At 37.3% G+C, this 23,651-nt stretch overlaps 1 protein-coding gene across 5 annotated transcripts in view; it reads left to right on the forward strand.

Annotated features, from left to right (window-relative positions):
- epha3 (eph receptor A3) overlaps nucleotides 1-6,241 on the forward strand; it is a 70,328-nt gene extending 64,087 nt beyond the window's left edge. For 4 of the 5 annotated variants that reach the window (XM_077727391.1, XM_077727390.1, XM_077727387.1 and 1 more), the window contains 2 exons: nucleotides 1,057-1,203; nucleotides 5,155-6,241. In XM_077727391.1, the coding sequence (XP_077583517.1) occupies nucleotides 1,057-1,203; nucleotides 5,155-5,260 (253 nt within the window). In that variant the 3' untranslated portion in view covers nucleotides 5,261-6,241. Of the gene's footprint in view, nucleotides 1-1,056; nucleotides 1,204-3,721; nucleotides 3,844-5,154 lie in introns of all 5 variants that reach the window. The other variant, XM_077727392.1, reaches the window with a different exon arrangement.
- The last annotated feature ends 17,410 nt before the right edge of the window (nucleotides 6,242-23,651 follow it).

Here is a 23,651-nt window from a genome sequence, read left to right on the forward strand (position 1 = left end):
TATTTCAGGTTAATAGCTTCCTTCAGACCACCTGAGTAGTACTGATTAACACTACAACACATCCATCATATCCAACAGAGGCAGATCAGAAATCCAATTTAAAGGGCCAACGCTAGCGTTAAGTATCAGCCTCTCCTCTCTGAGAGACTTCATGGGAATTGTCCCAGTACCACAACCCGAGATGAATTGCTCTCCCGCTGTCCTGCACAAGTTCTTCTGCTTACCTCATCTCCTCCCTAAAGATCACTGTAAACAAGAGTTACACTGCTCAGGTTATCTTGAGGGCAAGAGAGATGACAAATAGTGTGGAAGGGAGGAAAATAAAAATGTAAAGAGCACATCATGTTTATAGTCTAAAAATATCTGTTTTACTTCGGTCTTGTCTTTTCTTTACCCTGATAGTGTTAAGGTCTGCAGAGGGTTTTAAAATTCCCTTTGCCATCATGCTCAGCGCTACCAGCTCCTTTACTTGTGATCCTGCCTTGGGTTTGTGTGAAAATACAACAACAGAGCAAACAAAGAGAATGATAAGACAGGGAAAACAAGGTCGTTTGCAGTTTACATCTCAGAGGAAAGTCAAGGAGAAAGCAGATGATAAAGGGGGGGAAGAGATCTTAGGAGAACGTGTCAAACAAGAGCAAATACACAGAGATGATCAATAAACCTTTAGAATAAACTTGTCGAAACAATGCAGTCGTTTTAATTATTTGACTTTTTCTTCCCACTTAAATAGTTTTTTTATGACACCTAGTTAAAAGTTCTTACTCTGTGTAGTTCTAGTGTGAATTTTTAGATTTCTTTTCACAAATTAGTCCTTCTAGTTCTTTCCTTGGGTCTTTCACCTTTTGATGTTTCTCTGATCTGGCAGCCAAAGATTCTGTCTGTCACTGCACCACCCACTCACGACTTTAGACATATTGCTCTTTTCCTTTTTCTGTCTGAGATGTCATTTTCTCTGTCCTCTCAGTTTCTCATCCTTTTTGTCTTTTCCATTGTTACACACACATACATACGTATAAATATATGAAAATTTTTCTCTCCCAATTTCTCTCACAGGCCTGCCAACTTGTTGTTGGATAGAAGTAGTTCAGAGGTTCCTTCAATGGGGGACTGGATGGATGGAATGAGGACCTTGCCCTGCAATGAGGCCTTTTCTGGGGTCAGCTACAGCTCCTGCGATACCCTGGCCAAGTCTTCTACAGAGTAAGACACAAACACACAGGGCTACTCTGCCTATTCATGTCAATAGCCTTTACAGGGCCCAAATTGTGAGGCAAGCGTTACTGGGAATTTATAAAGTCTTTTGATAAAGGACACACAATCCTTCTCTCTTGTTCATCAAAAGCTAAAAGAGCTATGGAGCCATTACTAAAGGTCTCATTTGAACTCATCATGACAGGCATTTCGCCATGCTCTCGATGGCTCTAGTACGATTATGAAGGTAGACGGTGTGGGAGTGAAAAGAAGCGATAAATGGAGAAACAGAAATTGAGATTGAGAGAGATACAGTCGTGGGGAATTGTGAGCTCCACCAGAGCAATTGGAATAGAAGAGAAACTATTCATGGATGGAATGAGGGTAAATTTGACAACTGAAAAGAACAGCAAAGAAGGCCTTTGCTAATGAAAATACAGGCGTGCTTGTCAGATTTGTATGCAAGAATGCCGCATTCTTTAAAATGAAAAAAAAGCAAATCAAAAAAAGTTTCAAGTAGTTTTTTTCTGAAAGTTATGAATCGACCAAAAAAGATCAAGTCATGTTGAGATTGTCTTCTTACCTTTTTATTTGCTGTTTTATGATCAAGTATGACCTCAATAACAAATATACATTCATTTTACAAAGAGAAATAACAATTTTCACAAGAAAAACGCAAAAATATGTGTGTTCTGTGCAAACTTATCATGCCTTTTCTATTAATACCTATGTTTCATCAATAATAAGTTATCCCAAGTCAACAACTCATAAAAGAGCTTACTCTGCAGACTCACAGATGACAGAACACACCATACAAGAGCAGTCTTGTACGAAACAAATCCTATCGCCTTACATTTTTCCCCAGCAGCTAGATGGTAAATTGGATCATTTCAGTATTAATCCTCTGAAAGATGAGGTATTTCAACCAAGGCCAACAGCACCGCTGCTACAGAACGAGTAGCCTTGACTGGGACTGTGCATTGCTCTATAGATTATTCTATTGATTCGTACAGACTTAATCTAGTCCTTGATAGTCAGCACAAGTGTTGGCAGTTCTCTGACCTCCGACAAACAGTAATCATACTTGGCTGCCATGTGCTGAGTCATCTGCTGGTGTAACATATGTCCAGTTTGGAGGGACTGGTGTTAGATTTAGTGGAATGTTGGGGAATTAAATGCACATAGAATTCATGGCAAATCAACAAGAAGTTAAGTTTTTTAATTGCATCACCCTAATGTAAATTCAGTGCACAAGCAGATTCTGGAAATAGTGTTTTTATTTTGTGTTTAAGAGCATTTTGCTAAATTGAAAGACATAAATCAGTATTTCCTTGCTTATGTACTTTTGCAGAATTTGGATATGGACAATTTTGCTTCTGGACAAATTTACATGAGAGGGAATATTCTCTTTTCTATTCTTTTATAAAAGTAAATTTTGGCACATATAAAAAATGAAAGATCAATTCATCTAACAATAAAAATAATAATTGTTTTACTGCCAAGTGATTCCCGCAAATTGTTTCGTTCATCTTAGAATAGTGTTAAGATAACAGTTTCCAAAATGACTTTTTTTTTAGGGATTGCTCCAAATCAGTGCTGTACCGAAAATTAAAATTCTACTTCCTAAAACTAGTATCCCATGTGTTAAGATAGATATTTTTTGGACAATGGAGAGGGGGAAAATACCTGTAAACATGTGGACATGACCTTATCTTAAAGATTCCTCCCACACATGCTTTGTGCTGTTTTGCAAATCTGGAAAAGTCTTAAAACCCTCCAAGGACATAGGAAATGATCATAGCTCTAATCCATCAGCCGCTTTAGTTCATATCTTAGTATTTCTACTGGTTAAGGATGGCCTTTTTGTCCCCCTTCACAAAAAAAAGTGTTATCCGGTTAGGAGACAGCACCCGTAGAGTGCACACTGTGCGATTGTCACATTTAATTATTCCAAATAAAAATACACAGCAGAGTTATTTTACTTAGGTCATGGGAAAGTCTGCAAAAAACACTGGGGAAAGTAACATTTGACAGCTTTTTAGAAAATTATTTATTTTAGAGATACCAATCTCTCACTGTAGTATACAGTAATCCTACCCCATTGGTCTATATAAATACATTTGTAGATCAAGGTATTGTTTTGGAAATGCATCCTGTTTTTGAGATCATTCCTTCTGGCTATACTAACGAGAAAATAACAAACAGACCTGGCTAATTAAAATGAATTATGGAGGTTGTAGCATGTGACATATGAGATCATACAAGAGGTTTCTGATTGAAAGAAAAATGACAACACATAAATGAACTCACAAGGCAACATGCAAGCGTTTTATATTTAATTGTTGGCATATTTCCATCTTTGAATTGTTCATAGCTTCAGATTGTCAGTTCAATTGTTTGCGTGTCACATTGTAGCCTTTGTCTGACTAAGTACCCTTCAAAAAAACTGTATGAAAGCATTTCAGCCAGGACGTGACTCGTGATGGGATTCCATTTTTTAACATTGCTGGGCATGGCTGTTTCTCAGTAGAGTGATTCTGACAGAGGTCCACGTCACACCAGCAACTTGCCCAGAATGGGAGCCGTCGATGGGGATCACCACTCTCTAACATGCAGTTCCTCACCTTTCGATTCCTCGGACTCTGGATGGTGGGTGGTGCAGCACAGCCAAGTCCGTCCTCAGGAGCAGAATGTTCCGATTGGTCTTCACATCTGGGTTTTATGGGGACAGTAATAACTTGATGGCGAAGTTTTCATCCCACAGTACAAAATAAAATAACATGTTTTCTTTGAAAACATGCATGTGCACTTTATACTAATGTCTGTCCAATTACAAATATTAGAATATTTTTATTCAGTGCCATTTATGGTGACAGACATTTAATCCATCTAGGCTAGAATGGCAAGGATCGTTCGATGTTGAATGTTAATTTATGAAAATATAATTTAAAAAAATGGAATGCCCATGAATCTAAATATTTAAATTTATGTGAATGGAGTTACATTTCTGAAGTGCGGATGGAAACCAAGCTATCATCTCTTTTTGCAAACTAATGCTGCTTGTTCCTTCGAGTCTTATATTTGTATTGTTTGTTTGTCTGTTTTATACTGCAAAACTGATACATTCCATTACATGTAACCTGCCCCTTTGTGTTAAAGCACGGACTGAGGCAATGTCTCTTTAAGTGTGCTGCTTTGCCCACCCAATGCCCTGCTTCTTAATGAACAATTTACACATAACAAATTCAAAAAGGAAGAAAAAAATACCAAAATTAGGTTGTAATATCCCCACTTGGACTGCATTTATCTCCTTGTACTAATATTGTACTTAAATGTACTCACCAGATTAGCAACTTCTTCAATGAATTTCTAATTACCCCTTACTTTTTGATGTGAGTTGCTCATTCAAACTAAAGTTGAAGTGAAATGGTGCCTCTAATCGAGCAATTTGTCTTGCTAAATGAATAGTCATTAATTGCATGTTTAATTATATAACATGTACCAGTTGTGCTCCTTTCCCCATGTCCCTACCTGCTCGTTTGACCGAATCTCATTCAATTCAGTGTCGGTAACAAGACCATTGCATGTGATTGTTTCTTCCAGTGACAGGTCATAACTGCAACTGTCAGTGTATTGCCCCAGGCTTATATTGTTGATTATTAGCGATGGAGAGTAGAGGCATATCCTCATTCAGAACAGTGGCAGCTCACTGGCCTTCTGGGAAATGCAGTCCAGTGTGAATGGCAGCTGCATGGGAAAGTGAAGGGAGCCGTGCTGGGAGCATGTCATTAAATGTCACAAGGATGTCACATCCTTCATCACTAATGCACACTTTCTATCTCCTTTTCTCCCAATCTTTCCCTCTGTCATGTCCCTCTCCATCACTGTGCCTGGTAAATGACCTCCCTATTCGTTCTTTTCCCTGTTTCTTTCCCTGCTCTCGCATTTTCTCCTCACTAGGGATTTGAAAAAGGTTGGTGTGACAATTGCAGGACCACAGAAGAAGATCGTGAGCAGCCTCAAAGCCCTTGAATCTCACAACAAGAACGGACCAGTGCCTGTTTAAAAGATGAGATCAACAGAGGAAGACCACTTGGGAGCTAAGCTAACTGCTTGCAATTACACACTGTGTATACACCGTGAGGATGGCAGATGACTGATAGGAAATTAAACATATGGAATGGGAAGAGCCTAGACTAGCAAGTCCGTTAACTGGCCTGACTCCCTCCGAGTCCGTGAGCTGACTCTTGAACCCTCCATTGATCCATGCTCAAGTTGAGATGCCTTACAGACAGATTGGGATTTAAATACGCACATGAGAACTAACACAGTCGAACAGAACTGGTCAGGGATAGACACATGTTGGCTGGACTGGGATGCAAGGTGGAACAAAGGCCAAATCATTCTGCCCCAGTATAAGCGGATGATGTTTCCCTCCATTATACTGCCAGCCTCACACTCCACCTGGTCAGCAACCTGTGTGAGAAAAGATACTGGCATGGCCAAACTGCCCTGTGTGACTCTTAATGGAAAACAGCAGCAGCAGCTGATCCAGTGTGGACCCAACCTGGACTAATGAAGTCTTGATATTCTTTTACAACTACCTACATGTTAACTCAATCTGTTCTAATCTCTATGATTATGTATACTTGTCACAAAAAGCAATAATGGTGTAAATCATGTTTAGATTGCAATGTTCTGAAGCCATGACCATGCTTCACTCACAGTTGAGTGAACAGTAAGCTTTGAAGGTACAGGGGCAATAACACACTTCACAATGTTTATATGGCAAATGTATGTTAATTGTGAAAGAAGCAGATATTGTACCTTTTATGGTCGTGTCAATGCTATCCAGCAAGCAACCTTTGTGTGAAATCTCAGGATGCACACATCATTTGATCTATATTTTCCTCTAACAAGCAGAAATAGATGGAGTGAACAATGCGGATCGAAGCGCGGAATTGATGTCACACGGTAAGAGAAATGAGAGTGATATTCTGTAAAGTTGAAAATGAGACATAAAATGAACTTGTGGTTTTGCCCACTTCTCCGTCAGAGTCATATTGTGCAACATATTAGATTTATACTTCTGGTGAACTTGTACTTAAGTTTATTTTCTTGTGAAAGAAAATTTTCCATCAGCAATCACACTCACATTCTTTACTCAATACAGCTGGACATATACTGAAAATGCTAAAAATCAGACCTTTAAAAAACCTGATTCTAGGTCAGGTAGCATACGTTGTCCCAATAAATTATATTGTCAAAAACATCTTGATGGCCAAATGATAACATCTGTGTTAGCTTTGTTTTAAGCATGATAATTTCCGTGACAACACTTCATTTTTACTTTCTTTTATTCTTCAAAATGCACTCTGCTGATATCGACAGGATTTAAATGGAAGAACACTGACCCTAAAGTACTTAAGTTCAGGATTTTCAGTCATACGTAATGCCCTGAAGTGGAGGAATTTACAATTGAACACCAACACTAAAATCAATTTATTATGTCCAGATTAAGAACAACACAGAAACTCTAACGGTCAAAGAAGAATGGTAGAATGTTATCTTTATTAGAAATAATAATAATAATAACGGAAACAAATACAACTATTCTAACTTCTGGAATAAACAGTTGATGTTTAACTTTTGCCAAGGAAATACATGTTTTCTATTTTTATAGATGAACTGTTATTGGCAAAAGGTCTAGTGCCTCATGGTTAGATAGGATCATTTTTTGGGATCACCATGTAAACTCCCAAGTCTCTGTTGAACTGAATAGGATTTAGCACCATTGCTATTTACAAAGTATGAAGTTTTCTTTTGAACTTCAAATACGAGATCAACATACATACTACTATATTTCCAGAAAGGGATTCTCTGAATGCACCTTTAGATTTGGATTGTCCACAGAAAGAAATAGGTATATCTGCATGGATTCTGGTCAATCACTCATGACTAGTACTATAAACTGGTACCACTTTATACTTTTGGTTTAGAAACAAATAATTTACAGTCGTGCACTCTAAATGCACTTAATTCACAAATATTTGAGCACTTTCCTTCATGAAATTTAGCCATGTGGCTAGAGATGACGTCAGTGCTTTTGGAAAAAAAAAAAAAGTAAAAAAAAAAACATTTCTCTTCATGATATGGGAATATCCAGTGTTTTACCTGTGGATGCTGCTGTTGCTGCTATGTGATCTGATTAGCATGTAAATATGTAAACCATCATGACGATATAGCAACTAGCCCGACAGATCCTGCAATATATACATGCCATGCTTCTTTGTACAAAATTTTTCTATGTATAAAAAGATTACAAATTGTGCAACAATTTTAATTAAACAGACAAAAAGCATCTTATACTTTATCTTGTTTTGAATTATATTTGTCAGCCTGCTTTTTGTTTTCTACAATAAAACGCAATTGTGATTACATAATTATTTATTTGTTAACATTACACCATACACGTTTTTTGTTGTTGTTGCTTTTTTTAGGCTTACAGTAATTTATGTGTCATTGTTATGTGTTTGTTTTTTGAGTCATTTTATCAACCTGCAACACCTGAGAGAGCAATACTGTTATGCACCCATATGCCCAACTCTGGTTTCTGATCCGTATGTTTGCGTGAGAGTTTACGTGTTCAAACGTAGAAGGCCTTGTCAACTAATGTAAAAGGATTTGTAGTGGAAACATTTATATTTTTATAATAAATATTCTCAAAATATTTTCCAAAAAAGTAAGGATGACGGATTTGGTTCTGTGTTTTATTGTTAACATTTGTTTTTTCCTTGAAATGCGTCTTTTTGATCAGGGAATGTCATTAATCTTTGTCAACTGTGGGCCTGTAAAAATTGTTTGAAGTTCATTTGTAATTAAGGGCTATATAAATAAACTGTACTTGAGGTAGAGAGAATGAAGCCATATAAATTAAAGACTGAAAACAAGTGTTGAGAGAATGTATATTGCACATTAAGGGGTGGCAGCAGAAAACCGTTCCTGTTGGTGCCAAAAAAAGACTATTCACGATTATCATTTAAATGATCAGGTAAGTCATAACACCGTGCACAGTAGAAAATATAGTGCCCCACTCAAGGTGCTAGCATTGTACACCTTTTACTTTTTCTCACTATGTAAATTTTAACAGATGTTGGATATTGATCTAACACAAAACAAGTACGTGCCTACTTTTCTATCTTTTTCTTATTGATTTTTGAAGTGGAAAAATAGCTGGAAAATCTATTTATTTGGGTATATTAATGGAGGAAATTGTGCTGTTTCAGATTCAATTTATATTTGTCAAACGGTACCTATTTTGCAGTAATTCAAATCATGAAAGATAAAGATTTAAGCAAGCGCTATTGTAAAAGAGGGCTGTAACAAAATTACATAAAAACTAAAATAAACTAAAATTGTAAGTCTAAAATAAAGCTATTCAAAGGTATTGCATTTGCTATATACAATATAATTTTTGACACTACCAATACAGAGAGATACAAAAACTTAAATTACCAGTTGAAGGAAACTTAAGTTATATGGAGACACATACTGAACCACACCACCTACTCCATTTTATTTACTTAATTAATTATTTCTTTTACGAATGCAGCGAACATATTTTGGCAATTATATGTTTCACACTGGAAAAGGTTAGGCGCAAAACATTCTCTGTATAAATGGAGTAAGGCATATAAAAATATGGTTATTTCTTAAACCCTAACCATAACATAATCCACCTTTGTGATGAGAGCACAGATTGTGAGTCAGGCCTTCACTCACGTCCAATATCACTAATGTATTCCATTTAACTGGTCCATTGTCACTAGTTAAGAAACATTACTTTTTCTGTGGCTCCATGCTGAACACCTGCCTATAATCCCAACAACCTTTGTGGCAAGTAATTGCCCATTCATCGAGAAAGTATTTTTCTTCCGCATATCTCTCAGGTTTCTCTATGGTCAAATATGTTTAAAAAACATGATTTGTATTTTTTTTCTTTTTATGAGTTCTGAAGGGACAAGAGGAGAAAGAATAGTACTTGCTCTGCTCAGTGTTGTAAGGTTTACACTGTCCAGATGTTTCAAGGCAGATGTACGAGGATAGAAAACAGGATCCTGGGCTCCCTATGTCAAGAAACAATGAGCACAGTGTGCCTGACACCGCCACCAATTTCGCCTTGTTTTATCTATTAAACCTCCCTGGTGCTCAACCCATCATGTTGATGTGGGGGGATAACAGAGCTAAGGTGTAAGTGAACGAGGCAGGAAGAATATTGGGAAGAGATAGTGCTCGAGAGAATAAAATATGGAGCAGGTGTGCTTGGTGTTACTTGTGTCCAAGAGTGCTGCAGTATACCAGGCCAAAGTTAATCAGTACCATTCAAAACTCCAGTTTGCAACAATATGTCTTTGTGATCCATTCAGGGTACAGCTGCATATGCATGTTTCAAAACCTCCATTTCAATAAAATACAGAAATATACACCCCCAGTCAGTTCCAACATGGTCCTGTTTGCTTGCCACATAATTGAACTACTTTTAGTGTTGAAATTGTCTTGCTCTCTTTGATTATACAATGATCACTGTTTAATCCTTCTTCCGTAGAGGTGGCCGGAGCCTATCCCAGCTGACTTTGGGCGAAAGTCAGACTTCAGCCTAGACTGCTCACCAGTACACAGAGAGACAAACAACCATCCACACCTAAAATCATACCGCCACATATGGCAATCAAGACCACGCCAGCCCTGCATGAGGCAGCAGCATACGACACGAATACCATAATATTTGGTGACACACACAAATTACAAATAAGTCATACTACGAATATCGCAGCCATTGCTATCTTTGGCTTGTTTGCTGACCACATAGCGTCATGAGAAATGCATCTTTAAACAGAGACTAGAAGTGGTGGGATGGAAAAGTAATTACAATTACTGACTTATTAGCTCTTGCCAACTCCACTTCTAAGAAAAAATTCAACTCATTCCCTGCCATTTATGGTCTATTTATCACTAACAGTCACGTGGCAGTGGTACTTAAATAAAAGCAATTACAAGCAGTCCTCCCAGTTTAACAGTTTGTTAACTTGATGTTCATATTAGAATTATGAATTGGCATGAATTCAGTTTTAGACACAGACTTTTGCTCTGCTCCATTCCTGAAGTTTTTCCTTCAGTCCCGATTAAACCCTGAGTTTCCAGCTGTGTGCAGCTGCCCTACATCATGTTAAGGACACATAACACTCACTGAACTCGCTAAACCGCAGTGTAGATCTAATTTCAGAAGTCAAATCTAAAGAGTTTATAGGGCTCTAACGCAATGTTATATTTTACGCATCTGTGTTACACAACTTGGTTGTCTGTCTCCTCGTGCTGTGCGATTGGTTGGCCACTGAATTAGGGTGTCCCCTGCCCCTTGCCTGAAGTCAGCTGGGATAGGCTCCAGCAACCCCTGTAACCCTAGTGAGGGTAAAGCAGTTCAGAAAACGTATGTTATACAACTTCTAAATTTGACAATGCCGGCCAAAAAGCAAATGCTAACTCAAAGACAGTTTTTGGAGTTCTCGTGTATAGTCTACTGCAAGAATGCTGCCTGTGGTGTGCAAGTCCCCCAAGCTGTCAAAATTCTGTCTTCATCATTCGCACACACAGACACACGCAAAGATGAATGTTAGTTTTGTACTGTCTGCTCTCTCAAAGGACTTTAAACACATACTGGATCCTCAATCATTTTATCACCAGAGTCACATGAAGTGCTGCCCTTACAGCTCACACACTTACAGAAGTCCCAGGACTGGCGTGCTTACACTGCCTTCTGTCAACTTAACAAATGATGGGAGCACAATAATAAGTGGGAATATAATCACAACAAATTCCTCTGCATCCATGCAGGCACGAGGAGAAACCATTATTTGTTTCTGAAATAAGAAATCTACGACAGTCTTTGTATTCTCACTAATTTCGGGGTATTTTGATTAATTACCTTCACCGAGTGAAAATTGCAGGATTTTAGAAGAACATGCAGGCCATTTGTATCCTTCTAAATTTGTGGCTCCCTTTAAATTAGCTGCATTTTTATTACTCCTCTTCGCAAAACTGGTAATGAAAAACACTTGAATTTCTGGAGGAAACAAAACTAAAATTGTCCCAATGTTTAGGATCTACGGATAATATTAGTCTAATGCTTCAGTGCAATTATTCTATTATTTAGGATTGAAACGTGTATTTAAAACTTACCATGTAATAATTTTTGCATGAAATTCCAATGAAAAAAATCTTTAATTTACATCTGGAGACACCCAAAATCAGCTCGGTAATAATTGAATCGTATTACTGCTGACGCCATAAGAATCCCACCAAAATGTGCCGTTATATCATCAGTTGTAAAACCTGAAGGAAAAGGAGTGCAGTTGCTAAAATGAAGATCAAGGTGAATATCTGTCTTCATGCTTCTATTACCGTTTTGTCTGCTAATGTTAAAGACGATGGAAGTAAAACTGAGTGTCAGGCCCACAGCTGTTAACACCATTGTGCCATTTAGAGAGAATCGATTTTCAGCAAACGCTGAATGATACGTCGCTCTGATGTCAGCACTTTGCCAACCCTGATGTGTTCCCTCTTCATTCCTTCCCATCTCACTTCATTTCAACTCACTCCTCCCAAGGTTTTGCCTTAATTTACAGTTAAACCCCACACACCCAACACACTTGTCTCCCTAACTGCTTAATGAATGTCTGAATGATTCCTTTTATTCACAGTTACTTCCATTTTAATTGTCTCCTAAATGTATGTTCTTCCACTCATTGTCCATCACATCCCTATTTTCTCTCAATTTCTATTTATTTCTCATTTTTCAGGTTCTCCATCCTTTCATGCACATATTAAAGTCATAGATCACAAGGTTCAAGCCCCACATTCGAGAGCCAGTGACAGGCTGATTTACTGCTGGCTTTCTTTTGTGTCTCTGAGTTTTTTGATTAGGGTCAAATGCCAGGGATACAGGGACACACTTCTTGTCAACTCCTGTCTGTTGCCATTGGTGAATCTTGCACCATTTTGATGTCCCCAGCTCAACCTCTGAGAATTTCAAGGTAACCTGTTAAAGTTACTTTTTACTTAAAGTTAGTAGAGTTTACAGTAAACAGTTTACCATCTGTTATATGGCCCATGGGCCTTCTACGCCTTTGGAAAAGGACTAAAAAATCTGGACCAAAGAAATTGCACCATTTATAGAAAGTGTTGAACTTAAAAAAGTATTATATTTAAAATATTAATATTGCCTTATGACTGACTGGCAACCAATTAAGGGTCTCCCATGAACTGGTGTTCATAGGAAAATACCAGAATGTCCGATACATCATTTTATAGGATGCTTAGTGAAGTGATTTTTTTTTTTTTTGATTCCAATCCTTCGCAACGACATACAAGATAGTAGTCATAATTTTAGTCATGGGGCAGTTGAGTAATTCGGTCTTTTCAGAAGGAGCATGAAGAATATTTTATGTTTGCAGCACTCAGGCCATGAACCCCGACCTAAACCCAACAGTGAACACGACACCGGATCAGATCACTATCAACTAAGACAATAGAGAAAACAACAAATTACATAATCCTGCGTGTTGTAAAGGCTCCAAGGTCTGCATGCATGAATGCTTACATATAGCGCATGAAGCAAGATTTGTATCTCTTCTTTTTCTTCTAGACACCCCTCCCATCTGTCTCTCCTCCCTTATGAGTTTTCTTGTCTGCAAAGGAGACATGACAAGCTCTTTCCGGCATTTCCCCAAAGTGAGCCAGTTCATTTACCACAGTGCCTCTGTCAACCAGCCAATGAGTCAATCAGATGTACCGCACTAGTCCTGCAGGAATGCCAAGGATGAGTCCAGACTTTAGTTGGAACTTCACTCCTTTTATTTTCAAAGAAATCTTGCTTATAAGGATAAAGTTGGTGTATCCTTAAAGTCTGTCCAAGGCAAATCTGCCTAACATTGGTCAAGATTCAAAACCTTTGTTAGAATATAGTTAGTGACTAAAGTTTGTAATTTAATTCATTAGTGATAGATTTCCAATCCATATGGACATCTACACGTGACAAACTAATTTACAACAAAATAAGAATGAAAAGAAACAGCTATCATCGTCAGTGAAACAGAAGATTCAATGTTAAAATTGTTTGATTTTCCTTAATGTTTCATTTAAGTAATTTAATATTTCATTCATTCCTTTTCTGAACGCTTATCCTCAAAAGGGTCTCAAGGGGTGCTGGAGCCTAATTTTTTTTCTTTTCTTTTTCTAGTTTCTTTTTATAGCATCTAAATTAGTAACCTTTAAGGGGTTAATCATTATTTTTTTAACTTCCAATGTGAATAAACAGTTTGTGGAGTGGATCCTGTTACATTGAATACATATCTGATTGAAAACAAATGGAGCGTACTCGATCTAGTTGAGTTTGTTCCCTCCTCTTTTCCCTCCAATACAAAGTATATTTACAAAGAAAAATAAAGCTATTTACTTTCATGCTAATTCTGCCTGACATGTACAATTACCACTGTGTTTAGTTACAGCCCGGCCAGCTTTTACGGTCCTGTTGACTGTCAAATTTGGTTAAGTCTTTTTTTAAGCCTCGGCTTTCCTTTCATGGGAACCATCATGTTTGGTTATTTCTGGGTGTGTGCGTGTGTGCGTCCAAGTAACATCCCCATTAACATTCATCCTTATATGTGCAGAGTAGGGAGAAAGCTGTATATAGTTCTGAGATTGTCTTTTTATTTAGAATCATTATTTACTTGTGTTGTAGTTATCTCCCATTACATTTAAGCAAAGATAGTTACTAAATTGTCGGCACATTATGTGCATGGTTAGCTCTTAGTGTGAATTGTTGTCTCATTGTGCTTTGCAATTGGGTTTCCCCTGCTTGGTGCTTGGGTAGGCTCCAGCACCCTCACGAACCATGTGACGATTAGCGGAACCCAGACCTAGTAAGCACGTTAGCAGACATGGTAACCGATAATTCATCTTCATAATTCTAAGGATCATACTCCCTTTAAATGTGGGAGTTTTTGTTGTTAGTCAGTTATGCTACTTCTGCTCCATGTTTTAAGAGAAAATATGACAACATTGTGGAAGCGACATGATTGATGACCTGATGCTGCATTACTCAGTTTCTCATTTAAATAGCAAGCAAAACAGTATTTTCCTAAAGTTATGTCTAGAAAACGTAACAATAATGTTTTTCCTTTGGAATAAAGTTCAGTTCACATTAGAGTGAGTCTAGGAAAAAAAAACATAAATATGATTCTGGTTAGCTGGAAAGACCACTAAATCTTCATATTTTGAGAAGGTTAGAAATCATCGTGTCATAGGTCAAAGTTCCGAAAATGTAAACATGAAACATTTGGCTTATAGTTATGCGACTCAACCAAATAACCTCGCCTGCCTGGGTTTTTCAAAGTTGAATTATTCGTTGAAGCTTGAGAGCATCTGTCATTTGAATATAAATATCATTTTTATGACACCACTCACCTTTCCCTTAATGCAAACATCTAGCTCACCTTTGAATTTATCACATTATGTTCAAATCGTTTCCACATATCATTTCTCGAACATTTCCTTTAAATAATGCCTATGTGTGTAGCTACTGAACAAAAATACAGTAGTCCTGACTCCTAAATAATCAGTTTTAAGTCTTCATGGTCATTCAACACTAAGGCAAGCATAAAGTATCTCGAAATACAATTTTCAGGAATCTAAAAGCCCTGCGAATCTTATAAAAAATGATAGAAATGTTGGAGTGGAGTCCCCTGCAGATATTATCATAGAGGGGAAATAACATTAAGAAACCGAGCAATATCTCTTGCCTTTTTATGCATTTTGCATCCCACTCGTTCTCCAATTACAGCCAGTCAAACAATTTCAGGGAAGAGGCTGTTGAAATTCACTAATGGCTTGAATGAAGAGCTTGCAGGGGACACACTGTATAGACAGACAAAGTCATGAAGACTGTCAGACATATCACCATTGATTTTTGTAACATGACACAATTTCCTAATGTAGACATTATGTTGTCAATAGTAAATTATAACATTATATATTAGATATCAATTATTTAATTACTGTAGATACAGATGTTGTTATTTTTGTTAATTCGACAATTCAGTGTTTTATCTGAATTAGGGCAATTCAAAATAAATCATTGCATACAATTTCATCAGATAATAAAAATATCAAAGGATAAATAACATATTGTGTTACCATGACATGGTTCAAATTGCACATACATTAAATGGTGTAGAAGTACACGCCTGACTTTGGTTGTGGCTCGATTCCCGCTGTTGGCGTTGTGATTGTTAGTGTAAATAATCGTTGGTCTCTCTGTGTGCCCTACAACTGACTGACGACCAGTCTAAGGTGTAGTCTGCCTTTAGCCCGCAGCTCCAGCAACCCTTACGAGGTTGCACGGTATGAAAGATGAATGAATGAAAAACGCCCATTGTTCGAATGTAACTGAATGATTGTTTATCGGCAGCCATTATGTGGTGATTGGCTTGGAATGGGAAAAGGACCAACATATCCTCCACCAAACTAAGAACTAGCGGTCAAGAAAATAGATTGATGGATAATTTTCTAATAGTTAATTAAACATTGCTTCTAAGTATCGAAATACTGCATCACTGTGCAAAACCTAAACACATCACAATGTAAATCAATTTTGAATTTACAGAATTACAGCCAGTAGAGCCTGCAGGATAAAAGGCTTTGCATCTTATGGTCGAGTGAACAAAAGACAAGTGTTCTGACGAGGAGTGAGCTGAGCGGCCGTACGTTGGATGTTGACATTACATTCCAGCTCAGAGAGAAAATCTTGGCACACATACATGGCACTTTGCCCACTTTCTTGCATTAGAGAAGTATAGGTATCAAAGGCCTGATAATGATGTGATGGTCTACTAGTGCTTCAGCGTCGATGGATTGAAAATGTGAGGAGAGATCAAAGTTAAGGTTCAGTGTGATCAAACGCAATCCTCCAAAATTTACTCCAAATCCTTCTCTTTCCCCTTCCTTCCGCAGAAGGTGGAAAGATCAGGATTTTTTCTTTTTTCCCCCTCTTTGTTTAACAGCTTCATTTGGATCCCTTGGTTATTGTCAAACGTATAAGTTATAGGAAGTGAATACAAAAAGAGATGAGCATTTCATACTATCCGGAAAGTCTTCCTCACATGTACTTCTGACATCATAAATTGGAAGAAAAGATGTCAGCATATGAGGAATATATATAGTAGGTGGTGTGAAGGTCAAGACTGGTGGTTGATGACAAGCATGGTAGTTGGATTTGAATTATTACTTAAAAAAAATAAAAAATACAAGAGAAAAGCAAATACAGAAGTTGTGTGAATACAGGTTATTGTGGTTAGTGTATTAGTTTCTTTTGTTTTAATTTTACAAATTCATGGTTGACTTTCAATGCATCTGGAATTTGGACTCGGAGAACATATATAAATTGCAAGATGGGAATGATTTTTGTATGGGGTGTAGTATGTCTCATAATCAGGCCTTATAATCAGGGAAATTAGTTATAGGCATGAGTCAAGGTTATACATCCAACTACAGAAAATACAAAAAAAAAGCCGAATGTTTTACCGGATATTGAAGTACTGCTATAGCAAAGAGTTTATGTCCTTAAATGTTTGACAACTTACAGTACTGTATGCTATTGTCTCTTAATATTTACAATTCTATCACTAATGTGTTTTTTATCTGAACAATTGAATTTTCTAAGTCCATCTGACTTAGTAAATGGTGGAACAATAACACATATTGCGTGTAAATAACTTTGCTTTAAACCAACTCGGATGTAATCATCTAAATAGAACTAGCAGCGTGTCTCGGGTCCTAAATTGATGCTCCTCAAATTTCAAACTGTTTTGGTCACTTCTGCTGGGTATGAAAATCTCAACTGACAGTCAGAATCACAATCTGGATGAAATCAGCAGGTACTCATTAAAGCCACAGCCATCTGTTTACATTGAGGTTGGCCACGTTGCTTTGAGTCAGGCTCAGCCAACATCTATAATCATGAAGAAAAATTCCTAAACTGAATTGAATGCAATGGCTTTATTTATAAATCTTAAATGGCTGTTTTGCTAACAGCCAATAATAAGTTTAAATGTCACAGAGCAAGGAATTATTTGCACTTTAAGTAACAGCAATCATTTGTATGTGTTCATAAGTGATGAAATATGTGAAGAGTAGAACAGTTGCAAGATATGGTCTAACCACTAATGACTTTGCAAGTGTTGCTCAGCTCCCACTCAAGTCCTGTATCTGTCATATTGAGAGAATGATTGTCCTATTTCTTGTTGGGTCACAACCAATGGTGCTTTGGGATATTCTGCAAATCAAGTTACTGTAACTTCCAAAGAAAAATGTTCCAAGACGGTAAGAATGAATCTTGTTCTCTCTTTCAAATAACACTTGCTACTTTTTCTCAAATTCTACTTAGTTGCAAGTCAGAGTGAAATTGCAGTCTAATAGGAAAATCTAATGGCCAAGTGCATTGTGAATTTGCAAAATGTTGGAGGTGAATCCCAACACAGTCACTAACAATATTTATTATATCAAAGTTGAACTCTCCCACAATCCTCAAAAGTTCCATACGACGAATGGATTTATTGTATTTATATGAATAATCAACATTAACCAGAGTGTGTCTGAATATAAGTCTTTCTCCAGTATGTCGGCCAAATACAGCAGACATTAAGCAGGCAGTTGTCTCATTCCCTAACTCCCTTATTCTAAAAATGCAGTTAATTCCCTCTTGGCGTAATTGCATGTAAAATCCATTATCATCAGAGTCCATGCTAATCATATTGCGAGACTAGGCTAATGAGTAATTGTTGAACTTTCTGGTCAATACGTTGAGATGTAATCCTGGCACTACCATGGCTACAGCTGCTTCCCCTTCTCCTGCTTGACCCTCCTCCCTCCCTGCCCGCCCTTGAACCACTACAGATTGCTTTTCATTCTGCCCTGGAGTGGAATATAAAGGAGAGTGAAGTTCTTTTAGATGACATAGAATTTTATTCTTGTTGCCATACTTTGAGAGTTGGCAGTTCACTCTTGAAGATGAAAAATTGACTTGGGCATGACTCGTAGTGAGTGAGAAAAAGAAAGAGAAATCCAAGCAAGTGGATTCAGAGGAGAGGGAGGGAAAGGATGTAGAGTCTTGTGTTTAAGAGTCAATGTCGAGACAGCTGTCATGGAGTAGCTAGCACTTTGGAAACAGACTCATCAGTCAAATTGAGTCGCACCTGCACCAATGTTTGCATGTGCCACAAGGTTGTGTATCAGCACATTTGTTATTAAGATAAATGATAGCGTAGAGTGGACTATTATTTATGTTAGTAAGTGTTCAATTTAGGCCTTTTGTTATACTTGGAAATTCTTGGCCCTCCAAGTTTCTGGCTTGAAATTACCTTCCTAAATATCTTACCGATGGACAGGGTTACTTTATTCATGAAATTCACCTTAGATGTTTATTTATTAGCCATCGTATTTCAGCCCATTCAACTCAACATGTCCCCTGGATAAAACACACTGCTAAGTGAAAATGAAATACTATCCCTTTAGGAATAAAGAATTAATTAAAATATGCTATGTTGTCAAACTATGAGAATTTAAATAATCTATTTTGCCATATTGGTGTTGATTGGTGTTCTTACAGCGATGTTCAATAATGCACTTATGGGATTCCGACATCCCAAAGAGAAAACACAAGAAATTAGACAAGCAAAAATGCTATTGAATTTTAAAAGCCCCAAAAAAGCAGAACATGAGCATCTAACTTAATGCCCAGTCAATTTTGAGAGCATTATGTTTTCATACGTCTCAAAATTCGGATAGCTTTTAAGCAAGATATTATACTCATATCTCTCCATCTGTTCCTAATGAATGTGGATTAACTAGCTTTCGTTAATACATGAGTTGGACTACAAACTATTATACTCTGCAATGCAATTTCTTGCTTAAACCAGTTCCAGGCCTCAGATGTACATATGCAGTTCCGCTCACTCAGTATGAAATGTATCACATTTCATGAAGGAATGCAATTTAACTACAGGAATTGCTTATTTAACCCTTACAGGGCACCAATTTATTTCATGGGGTGCCATTGATGGCGCTAAATGAACAATCTATTTTGGCCGGGAGATTCTGGCAGCGAATCATCACTGTATAATCACATCTGTAGTAAGGGGGGGAAACGGGTAGCAGCCAGACCCGTCTGACCTTTGAAACCAAGTAGTACTTCCAACATCACAGATCAGGAAATACTGAAAAAAAAATGTTTTGACCCCTGCTGCCTCAGTCATCCTCTTCTTGGCTGTCAAGTTTCATGTGAAATTATAAGGGTGTACAACGATTTAGAGGAAGAAGATAGAATTATCCATTCATTCTTAATCCATACCACTTATCCTCGCGTGGGGGTGCTGGGGCATATCCCAGCTACCTACATATAGGAAGAAGGGGGATGTCAACCCTCAACTGCCAGGCAATTGCTGACAATATAATGATAAAAAATAATGGTACTGGTTTGAAAATCTTGGAAGAGAAGCACGTGTCATGCATTTTATTAAAAGATGGTCTCTTGCATATACAAAACATTCTGCATCTAAGTTGGAAAATGAGACTGAAGTCCATCAGAAGTTTACCACTTGACTTTTAATGACAAAAAAACATATTGCACCTGGTGACTATCACAATTAAACAGATGGTGTCGACATTTAACTGTATAGCATATCTTTTTATTGGAAAGAAAGAAAACTATGTATCACAAAGGATTGTGTTTAGGCTGGATAAATTGTCCCCTTGGCTCACATGAAGGCATCGCATGGTGGATTAAAGGACTCTATAGACCTGGTGTTAATGTTTAATGCATGCCACAGGGCTGCCTATGCGTATTACAGATGGGTCAAAGCAACTGTTGTGTTTCAGAAGGAGTGCCGTTTGAATGGCTTTTATACTGTACTTATTGCTGGGAGGTTATATGACTGTTGCACAAAGTGGTGTCTGATGTGGCTGGCATGATTTCTTATGTGTGAAGAGCTGGCTCGCCATGGTCATTAAATGCCTTTTCTGATATGTGTTTGATGTTTAAGGCACACAACGAATGGCACTTGAGGATTTGTAAGATGGAGAGGAGGTCAGTTGCTAGAATGTGGCAAGATAGCAAAGCTCACTAACAAACCTATGATACTATGCTGCTGCTGCGGCATTCCCTCGTACAGTTAAGTTTATTTTATATAAGGAATAAATAGAAAAAGTAAGTTAAGCGAATATATAAACATATGAATCATTTTAACCTTTGGTGTTTTCATATTTTAGTGTTGAGTAGTACGACATAAGTGGAAAAAAATACTTCTTGCATATATTTGAAAACCCAAATGCAAATAGTATTCAACTAAAGTCATTACCAAACATTTCCGAGTGTGCATTCATGAAACTATTTCCCTCTAATGGAAAATAAATTGCATTAGTGGAGTGATATTAAGGATGTTTGTTTGAAAAAAATACCAGAACATGAACAAAATTGAAAACATTCCATTCACAGAGCTGTATGTTTACTGCAAACTGCCATTAGGTGATTTGACAATGTTTCTAAATATGTCACAAATAGCCTGTGTTTGCTATGGGACAAATTGTTGGTTCAATAAATGACTGCCATATGATTCATTGAGGTAATAAAGGAAAGACCACCCAGATAGAAAATATTTAACGAGGTGCCCACTATATTACAGTGACTACATTAGATATGTATTCTTAAAGATGAATTTTTAAATTAATGTTTTTTTGGAATACATGACAGGTTTGATTAGAAATAATTGAAAGTTGGTAGTCATGCTGACATTGCTAATGATTTGTGCTCTTTCAATCTCCTGGAGTTGTTGCATTGTTTAATCATTCATTCATTTTCTGAACTGCTTATCCTCACTAGGTTTGCGGAGATGCTGGAGCCCATCCTAGCTAACTATGGGCACCAGGCAGTGGACACCCTGTATCGGTGGCCAGCCAATTGCATGGCACAAGGAGACGGACAACCATCCACGCTCGTATTCATACCTAAAGGTAATTCAGAGTATTCAACCAGACTACCGTGCATGTTTGTACCTGGAGAAATTCAGGGTGTCCCCTGCTTTGTATCCGTAGTTAGCTGGTATAGGGTTCCAGCACCCTTGTGAAGATAAGTGGTACCGAAAATTAATGAATCAACATATTCCCAAAAGATTTAAAACTAAATTAATAAATATAGCAAGGCAAATGTATTTGTATAACACAATTTAACAAAATGTAATATTGATTTGCATCTCATGAAAAATCACAAAACACAAATAAAACGACACAAGAAAGTCACATAAAAATATGAACACAGTTGAACCAAAATCAATTGAAACATAGTGTGATAGCATTCCCAAAACTACAATTTCAAATAACAGTACTTATTGTTTTCTTCTACTTCAACCTTACTAATTAGATACAGATGAAAGTGAGAGAACCAAACAAGCAAGATGTGCATCAACTAACCTCAAAGGACTGAAACAAGGGGAAGAAAATAATCACCAGACAAGACACAACTGAAAAGAATCGGATTGGTTGATGCATGAAGCTCCTGACAAAGAATACCAGGTAAAACAAACAATTACCATGCAACACAAGGTAAGCATGGAGCAAAATTCAACCCAGTCAAAATACAATAGGAATCCAGTAATAGTCCTACCAAAAATAGCATTTATCCTGTTGGTCGGATAAACATGATAAAAAACAACTATTATTTGATGTAATGTCAAGTTAATTTTTGATGGCTTGGGTTATAAAATCACACAATACTGCCATGTACTGTCTGTTCTGTTGCGTAATTCTATCCATGTGGCCTATTTAACATGTTATGGATGTTGGCACTGGCTTATATCATCCTCACCTCCACTTTTTTTGCCACAGTTTTTGTGCCTTAACATATACTTGACTGCCATAAATATATCATCTGTGCATAAATACAATTAGATATATGGGCAAAATACGTATGTTTTTGTTGCAATGATTAGACTTTTTTTTAATGAAACAACCCAAATATTATGATTAGAATTTGATCCACTTCAGTTCAAACTTGACTACATTTTTAAACTCCAGTGGTTCTGACCTTTGACTTTAATAGGGGTTGGTGACTAAAAAAAATATTTATAATTTCAACACCGCAAATCTTCAGTCATCTGGCACTATAACAACTTGAAGTAAAAAGCAAAACTACATTTATTGCGTTTAATATTTCAAAGTCATGTAAAAACATGATCTTTGATGATGTCAGTGACATAGGTGCACGGAAAACCCATCCCCCACACATGCCTCCCACAATCTCTGCTAACATTGCTCCATGGATCCAGAACTATCACTAAATCATGACTAATCCAAAGCACAGGGCTCGATGGTGGGATAGTGAGGCAATGCGAGCCCCTGCTGACCTCTTTGGAGCAGCACTGTCCCGTGTATCAGTAAATCAGTCCGCCAACGCTTTCCCAAGGCTGCTTGACTCTGAAGGTCAGTAACGGGAGGATGTGACCTAAGAGGTTGTATAGGCCACAGGGAAAGTAGTTTAGGGTCCAAAATCCCACTGAGAGACACCAAAAAAGAGAGAAACTGATGCAAGAAAGAGATATGACACGTGAGCCAAGGACAAAGATGAGTGCTAGACACAGGAATGAACTTGTGAAAAAAAAGACTTCCTACTGTGGTTCCGGTATAAACACCCACGAACATGCAGGGGAATTTGGGGTTTCATCATTTTACCACCCATAGGCCTTGTCAACGCTGACACAGATGTCTTTCTGGCCAATTGTATAAATACAAACGGTGTTGTAAATGATGAAAATGTTGTTGTTAGCGTTTTCTTTGTGCTACTGTCATTTTAGAATGTATGGATGCAAATTAAATAGTCAGTAGTTGTTAATTTATTGTTGTAAATTAGTTGTGTATTTTACCAGATTCTTGATTAACCAAAACTGAATTGTGCTTTTTATCAAGAAAGTATGTCTTCTTATTGGATACAATGGCAAAATCTTGATACTTAATATTAAAGAACAATACATGTTTCCTTTTTTTAAATCTAACCTTATCATACAGCACGCAATAAGACTGTAGATATCGGCAACTACTACTTCTACTTTTGTATACTTTGGATCCATCATTTGCGAACCATTATAAAATATTATGAACCAATGGCAATTCAATGGTCCATTCAACAACGCCTTTGGACTCCACCCTATAGTTTTCCCAACTTTTCCATCAGTGCATTTTCTCTCTTTGTTTATAAAGCAGTGGAGTTGTTAAAACAGATCAACCCGCAGAGCAACCAGCGAAGAGAACAGATGTGTTCCCAGATCTCAGAGCCATGTCTCATACAAAATAAATCATAT

Source organism: Stigmatopora nigra, chromosome 11 (assembly GCF_051989575.1).
Source record: "Stigmatopora nigra isolate UIUO_SnigA chromosome 11, RoL_Snig_1.1, whole genome shotgun sequence".
NCBI classification, from domain to species: domain Eukaryota; kingdom Metazoa; phylum Chordata; class Actinopteri; order Syngnathiformes; family Syngnathidae; genus Stigmatopora; species Stigmatopora nigra.